Source organism: Strix aluco, chromosome 19 (assembly GCF_031877795.1).
Source record: "Strix aluco isolate bStrAlu1 chromosome 19, bStrAlu1.hap1, whole genome shotgun sequence".
Lineage (NCBI taxonomy): Eukaryota > Metazoa > Chordata > Aves > Strigiformes > Strigidae > Strix > Strix aluco.
In genome coordinates, this window is record NC_133949.1 from 4,746,104 (window position 1) to 4,763,551 (window position 17,448).

At 49.9% G+C, this 17,448-nt stretch overlaps 2 protein-coding genes across 8 annotated transcripts in view; one reads left to right on the forward strand and one right to left on the reverse strand.

Annotated features, from left to right (window-relative positions):
- Nucleotides 1–398: 398 nt before the first annotated feature.
- On the reverse strand, nt 399–6,945 carry SBDS (SBDS ribosome maturation factor). The gene is made up of 5 exons (XM_074844942.1): nt 6,783–6,945; nt 6,220–6,349; nt 5,326–5,526; nt 4,579–4,743; nt 399–3,935 (listed from the first exon to the last, which is right to left on the reverse strand). The coding sequence occupies exons 1-5, from the start codon at nt 6,908–6,910 to the stop codon at nt 3,807–3,809; spliced, it is 753 nt and encodes a 250-aa protein (XP_074701043.1). The 5' UTR covers nt 6,911–6,945; the 3' UTR covers nt 399–3,806.
- Nucleotides 6,946–7,041: 96 nt separating this feature from the next.
- Nucleotides 7,042–17,448, forward strand: part of LOC141932333 (S-adenosyl-L-methionine-dependent tRNA 4-demethylwyosine synthase TYW1-like) — a 110,867-nt gene continuing 100,460 nt past the window's right edge. For 2 of the 7 annotated variants that reach the window (XM_074845752.1, XM_074845757.1), the window contains exons 1-7: nt 7,410–7,466; nt 8,596–8,744; nt 9,464–9,598; nt 10,167–10,268; nt 11,072–11,266; nt 12,073–12,354; nt 13,561–13,683. In XM_074845752.1, the coding sequence (XP_074701853.1) occupies nt 7,415–7,466; nt 8,596–8,744; nt 9,464–9,598; nt 10,167–10,268; nt 11,072–11,266; nt 12,073–12,354; nt 13,561–13,683 (1,038 nt within the window). In that variant the 5' untranslated portion in view covers nt 7,410–7,414. The other 5 variants (XM_074845753.1, XM_074845756.1, XM_074845754.1 and 2 more) reach the window with 5 other exon arrangements.

The window sequence follows — 17,448 nt, forward strand, 5'->3', positions numbered from 1 at the left end:
AGCAACATTCAGAAATCATCAGATGTTGCTATAAGTAAAAAATTTGGAAGGGAAGTGGTCATTTCTCTGTATCAGAGGGCAATTCCATCCCCCTGCTCTGCCCCCCCAGTTCCCATCACGGCCCCAACACCAGCAGCACCCAGGGCCATGGGACCCCAAAGCAGCATGTGGGAGGGGGACACCTCATCTTTGTGTCCCTCCTCATCCACAGAGCAGGGTCCTATGGGGCTCTCCCCCCCCACCCCAAGCTGGGTGCCCCTCAATGTCCATTTTGAGCTTTTGCCAGGAACCAGGAGCAAGAGGCCCCGGGGCTGGTGACCGCCAGCCCCCGTCCTCGCCTGCCCGGGGACGTGGGTGCTCGCTGCCCGTGTGGAAGTGACTCAGGACTGCAGACAAGCTGGGTCAGCCGTATTTATTGAGAACAGTTGTGGAGGGATAAAAATATTTCCACTAGCTCTATAAGAATTTATAAACCTATACTCTGCTTATCCTTTAATAAATGCCTCTATGACCGTCATGCGAAGGTAGGTACTTCTGTAAGAAAATAGCAAGATTAAAAAAAGGAAAGCGCTAATGCACCCTGCAGGGCCCTGCCCACGGGCCCCCTGCCCACGGGAGCCAAGGGACCCCCCGGCTGGCACGGGGACACGGGTGGCACATGCCAGAGGCTGCCCCAGCACCCTGCAGCACCCCCCCTGAGCCTCAGCCAGATGCAGCCCCCGTCAGTGAAGCCGCCCGCACGCAAACCCCCTCGCCCAGGGGTGACCCCGCTCGGGTGGCCCTGCCGGAGAGAGGAGGAGTCCCCACACCAGTGAGCTCCAGTGATCCCACTGCTCCCAGTTCTGCCTCCACCTGCAGCCTCGACGTCCCCTTTCATCTTTCCCCATACTCGGGGTGGGGGGGGAGCAAGGAGGTAAGGGGGGGTCGGGTCCATCTCCCCATGGATGCCCTGCAGCCACTGGCCGGGGGTGTGGGCCAGGACTCGTCCCAGGGACACCACGCAGCAGTGCTTTGCTGGGAAGTGACACAGATGGGGACACCCTGGGGGGACACAGACACAACGCAGTGCTCTGCAGGGCAGTGACACGGATGGGGACAGCCTCGGGGGACAGGGAGACAAAACCCGCTCCCGGGGAACCGTCGCCGGGGCACGGAACAGGTGAACTCAGAATCAGTCCCCGAGCTCTCCGGAGCAGCCGAAGGCAGGGTGGGCAGGGGAGATCCCCGCTCTCCTTCCCATCGCGGTGGCTACGGCAGCTGCAACCCGCCCAGCCGGGGGAGCCCCCCAAGCCCCACCAGAAACAGGGCGAGGAGGATTTCAGGGAAAACAGCTGCACACCTGTATCCAAACACAGCAGCGGCGCTCTCCTGGGAGCTGCCAGCTTGTTTCAAATGCCCAGAGGCATCTCCTGCTCCCTAGAGACGCACCTTTGGAAATGTCAGCGCATCAGTCAGGAAACGGTGGTGCAGGGAGTTACGCTCCGGTTGAAACGGGCAAGAGCAAACCAGCTGCCAGCACTGACGTTTATTTTGATGCGCCCCGTACATTCTTGTGAACTGCAAATAGGACAGGAAATGCAAGAGTGTCTGTGTTTGGTGATCAATCAAACCAAGCTCCCTCTGCCGGAGAAAATCCCGAACGTTTGATTTGCAGGAAAAGGCTTTAGATGAAACTGCCTTCCTAGCACCATGCTCGCAAACCAGCTGAGATTAAGTTTATGTAATTCAAGATCTTCAACCTGCAGCCACCCTGTTGTGCTCCAGGTGCTGAACACAGAAACCAAGGGAACGACAGGATTGAGAAATCAAGTATTACTGACCCAATATCAGCTGAGGCTCCCACCCAGTCTCAGTTGCAGATTGAGGAATTGCATGTTAGTGCTAATTGCCAGTGACAAGCTAAATACCAACATTGTCATCTCCAGTCTGCATGAAGACATGGCTTTTTGAAAAACAAGCAGATAATGGTTTGTACACACAAGGAATCTTGCCAATCCGTCCATGTACGGAGAGGTCTCCGTGCTGAGGCTGCATCCACATGGCAAATATAGTCAGTGGGCCACTAAACGTTCCATTTAAACACCATGCAAGATTAGCTTGGGGGCAAGAGAAAGCATTTCAAAATGGATAACATGGCTTGAGAGTCTCCATTTCACTTGACCTCAGTGAAACTCAGACTCCACAGGGGCGAGTCTTTCCAAAATAGCACTACAGAGCTTTAACCCAACCTTGCACAAGTTCATGTCAATAAACTGCTGCAGAAATCAGCTTCCAAAACGAAGCCTTGGACTAAGGATCGAGTCCCACAAGCCCTCTGCACCTGACATATCAAACCTTTCCTCCTCCAGCTGACTTCAACTCTCCCTGATTCCATTCTAGGAAATTCACACCTTGTGGATGGTGCAAAGGAAAAGGTCATGTCGAGAGCATAAAGCAGAGCTCACTTTAATTGTCATATAACAGAGTCATGCCCTCTAAAAGGCAACAGCAAACAAGGAACACAGCACAGGCTCATCGGGGGGAGAGATCTAGTCAGGGGCTGGCCGGCAGCTCCTGCCTCGCTGCGTCCTGTCAGGGTGCGAACAGGTTCACGATGCTGAAGGCTCCTTCAGTTCCTCCTGGTTCAGCTTTTAGTCACCCCAGCAAACACGCTTTGCCTGCTGGCCTGTCTTTTTAGGATCTCCTCCAGTTGTCCTCCCTTCCCCTCTTCTTCGAGATACACAACTTCAAGATAAAAGCGTTTGTTTAACACAGCTGAAACAAGATTGAACCGAATTATTAGGAAGTACATGCCGTGTGCCTCAGGAGCTGGCTGGAAATCCTGTGCACGGCTCAGAAAGCAGCATAAAAAGACAGAGGACAAAGGACAGCTGCCAGAATTGTTCTCTATCGCACTGCAGAGAAAAGGGGCACATACAAACAGGTACCGACAGGGAATTACAGCCCAACAAAAGCCCGTCCAGCTCCATGGCCAGAGGCCACCACTGCCCGTTCCACATTCATTTTAGCACGTGAACGAGAACAGCTCACAAGCACAGGCTGCCCCTTCAGCCTGCAAAAAGCATCGCCACGGCCAGAGACACCTCCTACACTATTAACACAAATAATTATTTTATTTCTCTCATACCTATCATATATAGATAGATGATAACTCATTTTTATTAATGTAGCTAAATATATGTTACAAATAAGTTATTTGCAGAACATTTTTCCTGTCAGCAAGTGCTGTTATATCCAGTGAAGGAAACCTTTTAGAGTGGTCCTTTAAAGCACTCTAATTATCAAGCAGCCAATTACGGAAGTCTAAGTCAGTTTTCATGCTGCCAAGAGACTGGTTTTTAGACAGGATCCACACTTGGCACCTGTTTAGAAGGGAACATGCAGCTCTCTTTGCTTAAGGTTCTTCCCCTGACGTACAAAACCCACCTCTCCGTGCCCTCTGCAACCTTCCACTCAACACTGACAACTTACAGTAAAAACAATTGGCACTGGATCAGTCAGACCCTCTCCAAGAACAAGCCTTAAAGCAAACCGACGCCAGAGTGACCTCCGTATCACGCCCTAACTCAATCCTCATCCGGGCAACTCTGACACAGAATGTTCCTGCAGGCAAATGCATTTGTAAACCAAGCAAGTGTAAAATGATACAAAAACCCACACTGCATGGAAAAATCCCAAAGGATTAGTGTCAGAACATATTTGGCAGCAAGAGATTGGAAAAAACACAAAGGCCTAACAGAAGAGTGGCTGATGACAGTCAGTTTGTAGCACGGTGTTGAAGTAGAAGCGCTGCGGGAAGGTTTTCATTACTCAAGCTTTTCATCTCCTTCCTCCACGTCTTTCAGACTGAGCACTTCCAGTGTTCCTTTCCCTTTGGTCCCACTCCGGATCAGCTCATCAATCTCTCTGAAGCAGCCGGGGTCAATAAGGCACACCTGAAACGTTCCACATTTCAGAAGTCAAGCAGTAATCCTTGATTTTCATCAGCCCCTGCTCAAGGGCTAACATTCATTTTCATTAAAAAAAACACATTGTTTGGTTACTGAGAAGGACTTGGCAGAGTTGATAAGCTATTTCAAAATAAGTAATCTTTCCACAGAAGTTCTGCAGTTTCGTTTAGCCGTGCTGGACGTGTCTTTTGACAGTGGCATTGCTAGATTCTAATCTGTTCTCAGGAAGATTTCTACTAACGCCAAAGATTGCTCGCCCATAGACTATGTTTTAAAAAACTCATTAACCACTGTCAAAATACAGGCCTGACCCACCAAATAAGTAACAGTAACATTCTGTATAAGCAGAGAAACTTGTCACTGTTGTAGGATCATCACTGCTAGGAGAAATGACACTGTGCTTCTCCTCAGCTTGAAGCAGCGTCTCTGTATAACGGAGGAAGCTACTTCCAAGCTTCCATCACTAGCACTGCGTGAAATCAGCAACTGCAAACTACACCTCTGATTTAGAATCTCTGGTAAACCTGCAGTTTATCCAAACATCTTCCACATATGAATTCATCTTCTAGTAATCTGTACAGCAGTAGCCAAACCAAGCATGAAACCCACGGACTGCTGCATTGCTTACAATTTCCAACTGCTCATGGAAGTCTTCGCTCTCAACAACTTTAATCAGTGGCTTGAGCTTCTCTTTCAGTTTCTTGCCCTCCTTTGCTGGAAGAATAAATCGCAGCCTCATGTGAGCACGTTCAATTTGCATGGTCTCCTTTAACTGCCTGATCACTTCCAGGGCCTGCAAAGACATTAAGAACAAAGAGCATTCACACACCTGCTTGAAAAACACCACACAGATCAACATCTCAAAGCCTCTGCAGTAGCTTCAGACACATCTCTCAGTCCTGATCACCACCTCTCTGATGCAGGGAGTTTGCTATTACGCTGTTTTGACAGATTAACCAAAAAAACGCAGAGTTCTTGCTGCTTGTGATCATTCCCAATACTTCAACAACCTGTCTGAAATAATGTTAAATAGCAGTTACGCCGCAAAACAACACAAACCCACGCGGATCAGGTGCAAAGCCTGATCTACTACCTCAGTTGAAATAAATGATAAAACTTGTATTTCTGTTCCACGCGGACCAGCGTTGCTGCTTTAATTCATTTCTTTCTTTCTCCCTTCCCTGAACTGTTGGAAAACAAAGCTCGTGAGTTTCAGAAGCTGTTTGTACCCAGCCTTTAACTGCCAACCGCCTGAGTAATCACTCTGTGGGCTTTAGACCACAAGGCTTTGTTGTTCCCTCTGCCACTGCCAAGAGAGAAACTACCCTTAGAGACAACACCTCTGAGCAGAAGCTCATTTTGCAGCAAAACTGACCTGCTGCTTCGTGCTCTTGTGTGGTTTGACAGAATAGTGAATATCCTTCATGGCTCTTTCTATAAGGATTACTGTGTACGGCCTCTTTGTTTCAGGATTCACACATTTGTCAGCCACAATAGTTGCGATGTCTCTGAACATCTGCTCCAGCTGTGTGTGTCGTTCTTTGTCCGATACCTGCAGCTCCCCTTTCGATAAAATCTGTACAGTCAGAAGGAAGAAACCAGTTGATAAACATCACACGTTTGACTAAAGAGCAAAAACTCCAGTACCCTCGTCAAATTTAACAGTTGCTTGAAGGGTTTGGTTAGACGTGAAGGGCAGAAAAAGAATAACGGTATTAATAACGTACATCATCACCACAGACAACGCTGGAAAGATTTCAGACAAGAAACCCACCACAGAAGCACTGAACTACAAAAAGACAAGCGCAGATTTACTTGGATGCTCATCACCCACAGGCCCACAGCGCACATCCCACCGGGAAGGACTAAGTCCCATCTGTTCTGAACACTGAACTGAACTGGCTCAAGTGAGCAACTGGCCCCTTCCTTTCGCTGACTCCTTGATAATATATCTCAGGTGAGAAACTCTTCAGCACTGTTGAACTTTTTTCCGTCTCCACAGCCGCCAGTGCGTGAAGCTGGACGTTACACAGAACACTGCCAGCTCTCCTCAGCCAGGCGCATCTGTACAGTTTGAGCCTGTACCACAGACGTACCCTCCTGGCTGCCCATTTCTTAACAAAGAAACAACCCTGTCGCCCACAGCAGCACTCGCCTTCTACAGCAACTTCCCAGTAACAAACCCACCGACCGAGTCTGCGTGCCCCTTACAGAAAACACACGGAAAGCTTCCTCCCGGCTTTTAGAAAGCAAACTGTGTGAGACCCACCATCTTACAGATTTCTGTTTGGTCATCCGTCCCAAACGCTTGGACCAGATCCTCCTTCTTTGCCACCTGGCCTTTGGAAACGTTGACAAACACCGTGTGCGTCTGCAGGACCTCGTCGAGATCTTTCTCGCTAGAGATCGGGACAGGCTCAGAAACTTGGGAAGGCAGCGACGCACCGAAGAGCCGCGAGCTCGGGGCGAGGAGAAACGAGCGCTGCTGCCGCCAAGGGCTGCGTCAGGGGAGCCCGGAGCCTTCTGCTCCCGGGATGTCGCTGCCCAGGGCAGGGCAGGGGAACCGCCCAGCGCCGCGGGCCGCTCCCCGCTCCCGGTTCCACAGGGGCCGCACCGACCCCCGGGCTGCACAGCCGGGTGCCGCGCCAGCTCCCCGGCTCCACGGCCGGGCCCGACGCGGGGCTCCTGCTCCCCGACGTCCTCCGCAGCCGGGGCACCCCCCGCCACAGCCGGGTCCCCCCCTGAGCTCCCGCCGCCACAGCCGGGTTCCCCCCGGCCTCCCCCCCCCAGCCGCCCTCGGGCAGCCCCCGGCGGTGCCGGCCCGTCACTCACGCCCCGCTGCGCCATCCCATGACCTTGTTGCGGTAACAGGCGATCTCGAAGCGCTTCCCGCCGCGCCGCGCCCGCACCACGGCCACGTTGGTGAGGCGGATCTGGTTGGTGGGGGTGAAGATGGACATGATGGCGGCGGCGGCGGCGGGGTCTGGGCCGGGGCCGGGGCCGGGGGGCGGGGCCGCCCCGCGCTGCCACCCCATTGGCCGGCGCTAGGCCTAGCCCCGCCCCGCGTGGCGTCAGGGAAAGGCGTCCGGACGGAAACGGGGAGAGAGGGCGGGAGCGGCCGGCGGGGGGACCTATGGCCGTGGGGCTCCCTCGGTGAGGGCTGCGGGCCGGGGCGCCTGGGCGGGGGGGTGAGTGTGTATGTGTGTGTGTGGGGGGTAACAACGGCGAGGGCAGCGGGAGTGTGTTTATGAGGGGTAATAACGGCGAGGGGAGGGGGGGTGTCTGTGAGAGGAACCACAGTGCGGGGGGTGTGTGCAGGGGGTGTCACAGATGGGGGTGTCTGTGCCGGCGGAGAGAGCTGGGAGGTGGGTAATGGCGGGGGCAGAGGGGCCGCGGGGGGTGAGTGTGAGGGCTCGTGCCGGAGGGGGGGAACGTGGTGGAGGCGAGCGCGGAGGAAGAATGAAATGGGGCGGGCTCGGAGGGTGCAGACGGGCAGGTGCTGGGCTGGGCACAGAGGTGAGGGGTGGGGGGCAGCTCCAGGGGCGGTCAGGCCCGGGGGGGTGAGTGCCGCGTGGTGATTGCAGGGGGAGGTCCGGGGGGGGCGGTGGAGCGGAGTCCCGGGGCTGCTGCCGCTCTCTGGAGCCCCCCCGAGGGGTTCGCTGCTTGCGTGGCCGGCAGCAGGGGGGTGCTGGCACAGCGGCCAGCGCTCAGTTCTTGTCTTTGGGGGGTTCAGTGTTTGTGGTGGAGGGGTCGGGGGCATCCTCTCAAGCTTTTGATCTGGTGCTGTAAGTGACGGCCCAGGGGAGAAGGAAGGTAAAGTTTGCCGCCTCTTGGAAATACTTGGTTTCTGTGCTCTTGTCTGGTGTCGGCACAAACAAGATCCAGGAGAACTGCAGATGTCAGTGGGAGGGTGTCATCTGTGTTTCTCAGTCAATAAGTGTCATGAACGAGCCTTATTTAAGCTGCTGAACGTTTCACATGAAATAAGTAATCACAGGCACCACGTCAGCACGCTCCCCTGTGTACCCTGAATGTTCTGAACCAACTTGAAAAATCTCTGTTGTTCTGAATTAAACCTCGCTCACATGATAGAATTCTGGAGAAGTGCTTCCACTTGAACGCGGGTTTCAGCCTGGCCTTGAAACTCTGGGTCAAAGCTGCTGTAATCAGTGTGGTGTCTAATGTGTATGAGCCAGGGCTGTGCTCAGCAGGAAGCTCCGTGGAGAGGATTTCCCCTTTGAAATGGAGCTTTCTAGCCCCAGAGATCTGCACGTCAGGTCTGTGCAAAACTAAGGCCAGTATGATACAGGGGATGTTTTACAGGGCTTTTTACTTTCAGACACTTGCACGGCACAAGCCTTTCCTTATAACAGAACCTGCCCTATCTAAGAAAAAAACAGGGTTTCCATTTGACAGTCTAAAATGTTAGCTTGGCTACAGAGGTGGAACTCAGCTGTCACACCTCTGAGGAGGTGAAGGCTCCTTGATTCGGTTGTAGTGTCTTGTCTTTAGCCAAAAGCTGTTCTCTGTAGAGCCTGAGGAATAAATAATGGCCTGAGGCTGTGGGTACTGTATGATTATGTTTTGTGTCCTTGTTGTAAATCCTGTAGAAATCTGCTCTTGCTAAAGCTGTGATTTATCCTAGGTTTAGGTGTCTCAATGGATATGTGGAACTTCTTCTATACTTGCCTGGTGTCCTTATGGCTGCAGAGATTTTACATCTATTCTGCTGCTGCTTTTGGGATCAGCATTTGGATCGTCATTCAGTTGACGACCACCAAAACCAAAAAGAAGGTAACTGGACATGTAAGCGTGTTTGTCTGAGAAGAGCCCAAAAATCTGTGTGTGGAAGTGAGTAGTTGCTGGGTAAAGGTACCCCCTGGTGCAGTGAGATGTGCTGCTTCGCTGTGGACCTGTTTAGGTTGTTGCAAATCCCAAAGGTAGTTTAGTTCATCTGATGGTTATCATCCACAGTCTGGACTGTTTTATGCTTGCTGGTAACTGAACACCCTCGTTGCTCTGACGTTAGAGCAGATCTCAGCTCAACACTTCTCACTTTGTTACGGAGAGAATGTGTAAGCCTGGGTTGCTCTGTCACTTGAAGTAAATCACTCTGCTTGTGCCCAGTGTTTTCATGTTCATGTTTCCAGGGATGTTAATGACAAAGTTGGACTGGTTTTAGGATGGGAGTGGGATTAGGTCATGCAGGAACTGAAAGCCAACTCGTGCAGGTGAGTGAAGTTCTGGTGCATGAGCTGGGAGGTTCTTGGGTTCAGCTGGATCCTGTTATCTCCCTGGTGTGGGGGATGAGTGTGTTGTAACATGGCCTGGTTCAGAGAAAGAGTTACCTGTGTGTTCCTCTAGGACTGAGAGAAGCTAAAATGCTTTGACTGTTGCATTTGTGTAATGCTGAGAGTCTGGTCAACAGGATTTGAGTTCTAAATGCTTTTGGGAAAATGGGGTTAACATCCCTTTGGAAAGGGATTGAATGTGACACAACACTTGTTTCCTAGGGTGAAAAATCCCATGGGAATCCTGCTGCTTCGGAAGACGACAAACTAGTAAATGGACATGCCACCTTGCAGGCAAAGGAGGTCTGCGTTGCCGGGGTAAAGGTTTTCTATGGGTCTCAGACTGGCACGGCGAAGGTATGTGTTACTTTTTTCACATACATGAAGTTGATTTCAAATATTGCTGAGATTCAAGTACCTTTCTTGCCTTAGAAACGCTGCACTGTGTAAAAAATACAGCAGTTCATCAGAAAGTTCATTAGCTTATTAGAAGTCATTGCCCAACATGGAAGATAAGTGAAAATTATATGAAAATAACAATTCTACTCCCTTGAAGTGGGGCATGCAATAGAAACATTGATTATGAAGTGTAATGTTTACTCTTACAATATACTCTTTAATTTGCTAGCAGGTCTCCTAGAGAGGAGTGTTGTTTTAGGTGTTTTCTCAAATTTGATTTGTTTGTGCAAACATAAAATCATTAGTCATTAAAATTAATGTAAGTCTCTTTTCAGCCAGTATGCTTTACTTTTAAAACTTATAATGAAATTATTATGAATTAAATTATAGGTCCAGTGTCCAGTTCTCTTGTGCCATTGTTCTTTCTGTGCTGGGAGGAGTCTTGTGACTGGACATAGCAGGGCTTGTTTGACCCTTACAATAGTTGTGTTGAAGTAATTGATAACTTTCTAATTTCTTTTCCCAGAGATTTGCCAAAAGTCTGGCTGAAGCAGTTGTTTCCCTTAATTTGCCTGTGGAAGTCATTAGCATGGGAGACTGTGATCCAGATGATTGTCTATCAGAGGAGGTAGGTACGTCACAAACACGAATCATAAATACGAGTCTCTTTTCTGGGAAGGTGGAGGCTGTTTTCCTCTTGTACTTCTCTCCTGTTATCCTGGAAATCCCCAAAGCTGTGTGTGGAAAATTGCTTCCTTTCTACATAAGCAAGTATAGCCCATCGACCCTCAGCAGAGAAGACCTAAATTTTGGAAATTCCTAGGAAATGATCGTGTAGAATATTTTGATGCTGAGAGTGACTTTGTATTTGCTAATTCTGTAGCTCAGGTGTGAGTTATGTGAGAGTGGCAGCACCAGGTTCTGTCTCTGACAGTGTACGCCTGGGAGGGGTTTAAACCAGAAGAAGTAGGTGGTGGTACTCTGCAGCCTTCATAGACCTAAAGTTAGAAACTTCTTGTGAGGTGTACTTATAATGAATAATCCTTGATGGATTTTTCTCCTGTGAATATTGATAGCTGCTTTTTGAATCCAGGGGGCATTTTATTGCTGCAAGAGTCTGTTCAAGAAGCAGTTGATTGGGGTGGGGAGGGTAGATGTCCTGTTCTGTTTTACCACTGTCCCTGTTAAGTAGGGGAACGACAGCTTGGTCTCTCTGGGCTGGTTTCAGATGGCCTTGCAGGGAGGATGGCCGTTCACCGCCGTTGGGATTATCACCTGCAGCATCCCGCACCAAAGGCTATTAACCCACTTAGCAAAAAATCTCACCTTTTGACTTCTTCCAACTGTCCATGTATTACAACTCTCTTCCTGATGTCAAGTGTTCTGAAAAACACAGTGATCTCTTCTATTCTGTCCTGTTTCTATTCTTAGACAAGCAGCAGGAACATCTGTGTGTTCTTGGTAGCTACATACACAGATGGACAGCCAACCGAGAGCGCAGCGTGGTTCTGCAAGTGGTTAGAAGAGGCTGCGAATGATTTCCGCTTTGGGAACATGTACCTGAAAGGCCTGAGATACGCTCTGTTTGGCTTGGGAAACTCAGTTTATGTTGATCATTACAACACAGTAAGTATCTCCTGTGCACCTGCCTTTGAGTTCTGCTCCTCGGAAAGGCTGAGCTTTCTTAAACGCTACAAAACCGAATGATACTGGTAGTTTGTGTGAGAATTGCAGCTGTTGTGCGGAGTTGATTAGGGACTGGGTTTAGGGCATGGGAAATGTGGCTTTGAAGCAGTTGTGCTTCCTTTTTGCATGGGAGAGGAGTCCCATAAGCATTGTGTTAATCTCGGAGATGTGGTCGTGCATTTGGTAAACCCTTACCCAGTTAATTTCCCAGCTTTGAAAGCTTCCTGTTGGTGCAGGAGGGCACAGTGCTATAAACCCTGTCACTTGCTGCATTTTCGTTTAGAGGGCTTTTCTCAAACTTAGGTACTTTGCGGTATTGTGTGGATTTTAGCTGTATTTCCTGGTGTAAAATGTGACAGTATCTTAGCCTGGTAATTACTTTTATCTCAGTCAGACAAATGGCATGGCTTGTGGGCCCAGCTATACAAGCATAACCTGGTGACACAAAATGTGTTACAGTGTGGCCATTCTGACCCACAAGCATTGACCAAAGCAGCTTGTTCCCAGAGCTCATCTCTTCCCACATCAGTGTGAGAGCAGAGGTATTTTCAGCTGGGAGCCTGAGGGGGTGTGGTGGTGTTCAGCCTGCCCTGAGTCAGCGGGTGAGAGAACTCCACAAGTCCCTGCCTCACAGTCCTGTGCAGCTCACCAGCTCTATTTCCAGGCTTGGTCCGTGCTTTCTTAGTTGCCTGCTTTGTTCAGCTTGGGCTCCATTTGATCTCCCTCTCCCTTTCATCCTGTTCTAGGTTGGAAGAAATATTGACAGGTGGCTGTGGATGCTCAGTGCCCGCCGTATCATGACTCGGGCCGAGGGGGACTGCAACGTGGCCCAGAGCAAGCATGGCAGCATCGAGGCTGACTTTGAAGCCTGGAAAGCCAAGTTCCTCAGTCGGCTCCAGATGCTCTGCAGAGGAGAAAAGAAGCCCTGCAGTGGGAAGTGCAAGAAAGGGAAGTGCAAATCTCCAGAGAAGCAGAGCAAGGAGAGCTCAGAACGTGAGCAGAGGGCATCAGAATATGAGAATACTGAGGTAGATCCAAAATCCATGGGACCTTATTTCTGGTTTAGTGCCCCTTGGAGCATCTTTGACTTTTCTTCTTCCTCCTAAAGCCCCGAGGGGTGCTGTGGGAGCTTGATACTTCTCTGTGCTGGAGCAGAGGGGGAAGAGGGATGAGATCTCAGGGCAGCTAACAAGTAGAATAAACCATCCCAAAAGAAGGACCAAAGACTTCCTGATGGACCTAGGCTAGGTGACATTTCTGTGATGAGGGAGCCTTCCTCTTGAGTAGGGGGAGGTGTATGTTGTGACAGATGCTCCAGGGAGCCAGTCTGGGTTCTCCTCAGAGTCTTTGTTTTGTCTCCTGGTCAAGTGCAACATTTAGTTCCCTGTGAGCAGTTAAGCTGTTTCCACTTCAGCTTGCTGAAGCTGAGGTGCTTTGCCTGCATCCCAGGGTTTTCCCAAAGGCAGTTGGGGAAGTGTTGTCTGAGCAAGTCCTGTATTTCCTCTGAATGTGTCTGCCTGTAATCACTAGTGTGTCTTCTGGAGTGTCTGATTGGAGGTTTTGAATAAGAAATCCTCTTTCCTGCTTTACGGTGCAAGACCCAGAGCTGCTGTGGCCTCCCTGCCAGCCATTTACTGTGGGTTGGAAGTGATTGCTATGGCCATGTTGAATTTTGTAGGAAAACAGGGGCTGTTCTGGCTGAGTGGGTTTGAGAATTCTGGCTGCTGCAGGAAGAAGAGGAATCAATCTTGCTCTTACACCAGTGCTGTTGTGCTGTACCCTGGCTGTGTGCAGAAAGGGAGACTGCTCTGTGAAGAGTTTGGCTTGGAGAGCAGATCTCTCCCTCCCTGTTGGTTCAGACAGGGGCACTTGGGAGGAGTTCAAGGGGTTTAGGCTTCCAGATCCTCATCGTACACACCAGGAGCTGGACTCCTCTGTGTCGCTTCTCATGTGATCAGGTGGACCCAGGAGGAAAATAGAGCAATCTGGAGGCAGGCTGTCTGGGCTGGGTTTCAGGTGCTCTGTGTGCTACTAAACTCTTAAAAATACACACTGATAAAAGCCCCAAGTTTAAATGCATCTCATACATTACACAGGTTATTGGTAGACTGTTTGTTGTTTTTCAGTGGTCTTCACTGATTGTGGGAGCTGATTTCACTGGTTGGCATAGATAAGGTCTTATGTTTAACATTCAGATACATTCCTGATTTATTTTTTTCTCTGATCTCTTATAGGCAGAGGAGTTGTTTGAAACCAGCAGCGAGGAGGAGGCTGATGCTGAGGAAGCTGGAGGCACAAATTCTGTTGTTGATGTTGAAGATCTCGGCAATATCATGAGCCACATGAAGAAAGCAAAGGTACTACTGTTAGAGCGAGTATAGAACTGTCAGGTCTTTGTCAGTGATCAGTTGAGTTGATTAAAATATTGCCTGCTCGATTTGAATCTGTAGGGTCTAGTTAGAGGGAGAGTAAAATATGAGCTGTTGGAGAATCTGTCCCAAAAAAGAACATACTTGGAGGTATGTTGGATGTAGTTACTGGTTGACTGACTTGTTCACCAGGCAGTTGCTGCAATGTAACCTGTTATGTCCAGTCTGAGGAGAAATTAGTTCCGCAGCTAACGTTGAGATCTGAATGTACATCTCTGCCACTGCGATCCACAGGCCAGGGTCTAAACTCAAATCCTGATCCTGTATCTGCCGGTGGGTCTGTCAGCTGAAATGCTGGTGTGTGCTGTGCTGGCACGTCGTGACGGGGAGCAAAGCTGCAGGTGGAGCAGTAACACAGTGCTGCAAGACCTTCTGTGTCTTGCTCCCTGCTGCCCTAGGAGGAGGTGCTGTGCTTGCAGAGCAAGCCAGTGAGCTTGGCCTGACTTGTGCTGAGCCTGTCAGCCAGCCATAACTCCTGCTTTGTTTCAGGGTGTTACTATCTCTGTTCCTGTGCGGTTCTGTTCGTGTCTCTTTTTCTGTGCTCAGTCTGCATCGAACTCCTTTATTTGGTTAGCACACCCAAAGGAGTGAGGATATCAACAGCTACTAGGCTCAGCCTTAGTGTGCTCCCCACCCTTTGCTGGCCAAGCCGTTAGCAGTGGGCTGGGAGGGGCTGGCCCCCGGTGGGACTGGGATGTTCCCAGTTGCCATCTGCTGACTCTGTTTCCCCCTCAGCAATCTTTCCATGGTGGTGGCTTTCCTCGTGAACCCTTGAGCTGCTCTCCATCCCCCTCTCCACAGACCTACCTCTGTCTGTAATTACACCTTCCTCATCCTGTGTGCCCCCACCGTGTGGGCTTCTCACAGCTCTTTCCTGAAACTGAACCATTTCCTTGGCGGTCTGAGCCGTGGGGCCACAGCAAGCCAGGCCTTGGGTCACAGGTGGCTGTGTGCTTAGGAGGGGAGGAGGCCACAAAGGGTGTGTGGGGATCTCTGTTCCTCACCTTGGGGAGGGGGAAGGAGGCAAAATACCTCCTGCTGCTTCTAACAAACTCAGAGCAGCCCCCCTGCCTTGGGGGCACGGCAGAGCGCTGTGTGAGAGCTCCTGTCCCTGCGCTTGCCTGGACTTGTGCACTGCAGCTTGCAAGAGAAGGAGGGATGAAGCGTTTGGCTTTCGTTTGGAGGGCAGGACGAATCTGTCTCCCCGTGTAACTGTGCTGTGTTCTTCCTCCTCCTCTCCTCCATGTGCTCACCACTGGAGGTCACTGACAAACAGGGAACTGCGTTTTCTGAAGCCGCTCGCCCTGGGAGGGGATTTAGACTCGGGAGGGGAGGTGGTGTCCTCCAGCAATTTTACAAAAAATTAGGCATTGAGTTTTCACTGACTGATGAAATATGGCAACACTATGATCAAAGGGTAGTGTAAACCAGGAAAACCACATATCGTAGTCCAGTTGATGAATAGAAAGTGAGCACAGCAATAAAATACTTTATGCTGGTTGTTCTGGTCCTGAGCACGGCTGAAGTCAGTGTGGTGTGGTTTTGTACGTAGGCAGTGACAATTCATTGCTGTCTGTGACTTTGATGCATCATTCAAACTTTCTCCTTTCTCCTTCCTCTGCTTGGGCAGCGAGAGGCCCGTGTGTTGTATGCACGAGTTACTGCAGTAGTACAAGTATCTCTGTGTGGATCAGGCTCTCGTGGCTCTGGCCGAAGTCGCCCCTCTGATCGGAAGGACAGCTTCTGTCTGCGCACAGATGCTCGGCTGGAGCTGGGAGCTGCAGTTTTTGATCTGCTGCCTTTTCCTTGGAGGAGATGCCAAATGGTTGTTCTGCTGTGACAGCTGAATGCTGCCCTCTTGCCTCTGCAAAGGGTTAAATCCTCAGAGTGCAAGTGTCAGTGTGGGACTGGCATTCCACTCTTGGTGTGCGTGGACGTGTCCTGGCCCTTCTGGAGATGAGCTGCTGTCAGCTGGTGACACAGGAGGCCCTACAACTGTGGGTCGGCCTTTCATTGTCACCAAGAGTACAGAAGCGCAGTTCAGTGGCCATGTCCCAGGTTTTTGGCTTAATTTTGAAACCTTAAATGATGTCGTTCTCATTCCTGGCCCCTTTATTCTCGCTGATCTGCCTGGCTGCAGTCTGTGTTTCTGGTTCCATGCTCCTGCCAGCAGAGCAGGGCACGGAGAAAGGGCCCTCAGCGGTGACTTGGGTGTGAACTCTCAGCTCTCTCGAAAGGGGGTGTCGTTTCCAGAGTGGTGGCAGGATACAGCTGTGTAAATATTTCCTGAGGGAGCCTGACCTGATGGCTATCCCTGTCATTAGCTGGGAGAAAGAATGACTTTGTCTTGGTGGTGAATCTTCTGGGGAATGTGCGTGCTGATGTGTAACAGGTTTATGCAAACACTTGAATTGTAAAATGATCCGTAGGTGCAGTTATTTACTATAATGAAAATAAATGCTGAAGATTTGATGTGAAAGATCAGGATGATCTGCATTTATGAAAGTAATTTATCATGGTCAGACTCTCTCGCTCCCAGGTGCGAAGATGTAGTTGTTTAAACGCAGTGCATCTTGGTTTAAGTCACACCCTCACTTTAGTGGCTATGAGTTTGTGCCATGAGAATTTTTCTTTTTCAGATGAGTTGTGTTGTCTCTTTAGCCATTTTTTTTCCTCTGGGAGAATGTTGAACTGTGTAAAATTAGTCTGACACTTTTGTTTTACACTGATGTGAACTGTTGTCTTGCAGTAATTCCCACCAGCACAGGCAAGTGCTTTTGGGTTTTAGTATCTGAGCTCTCCACACAGAAGCTAGCGAGTTTGAGGGAAACTTGTGCATTTCAGGGTTATGTCACAGACATTTCTTCATACACAGAGTTACCTGGATCTGAAATGTGCCTGACAGTTTTCAGCACGGGTTTTGCAGGTGTCGGTGTAACTCCTCCGCATGTGGGAGATGCAATAGCAGGTTCTGCCCTGTGCAATCTGGTCAGTTTGAAACGATTTAGGGTCCAGCTTTGATCTCTTTTGCAGGCACGTGTTGCCTCTTGTGGGAATCACTAGCAGATGAGGCAGATGTGCAGTCACAGGTAGTCATAATTGCTCGTTGTCCTGCCTTTTATGGGATGGCAGAGTGAGGCTGTGGAGGTGAGTGTGTCTAATAAATGTTTGCCCCATCTCTGCAGGTGATCTTAATTTAAATTTGCATCCATCTCCTGTTGTTTGACTTGATGGAAATCAAGGCTGAGTTTTGTTTTACAGCTTTTTTCCCCATATGCTTCCGCTTCCTTGCACTTTACAAAGAACTGTCAAAGGGCTTGAGACAGGTGCTGAGTTCTTGCCGTCGTTTGGATCAGGCAGATGGCTTCAGGAGTTCAAGGTGAATGCCAGAACCTCTTCCTGGTAGAGCTGTAGCTGTTACCTACTCTTCCTTGGGAAAAGAGATGGCTTTTTAAAGAGCTTCTGAGGGTGAAGGTACACGGTTCGAGGTGATGGTGGTGCCTTCTGAGCACAGCAATTGGCAGCAGGTTGGGTGGCACCAGGAAATCATTCAGCTATATAAAAGGATGGGTGATACAAAGGTAAATTCTAAACTTGGTTGTTTCCCAAATGTCATGCTGTGTGGTGATGACTACTTCATAGCTGCTAAAATCCAGCCCTTTTTTTCAGAGTAATTAAGTTTTTGGATGTTGC

Bases quoted from the DNA above. Each gene is read 5' to 3' on its own strand.
- SBDS (XM_074844942.1), bottom strand. From the start codon at position 6,910: ATGTCCATCTTCACCCCCACCAACCAGATCCGCCTCACCAACGTGGCC. The intron at 5,527-6,219 runs GTGGGTCTCACA...CTGACTGTACAG, and splicing joins AAACAGAAATCTGTAAGATG to ATTTTATCGAAAGGGGAGCT. The intron at 4,744-5,325 runs GTCAGTTTTGCT...ATGTCTTTGCAG, and splicing joins ACAAGAGCACGAAGCAGCAG to GCCCTGGAAGTGATCAGGCA.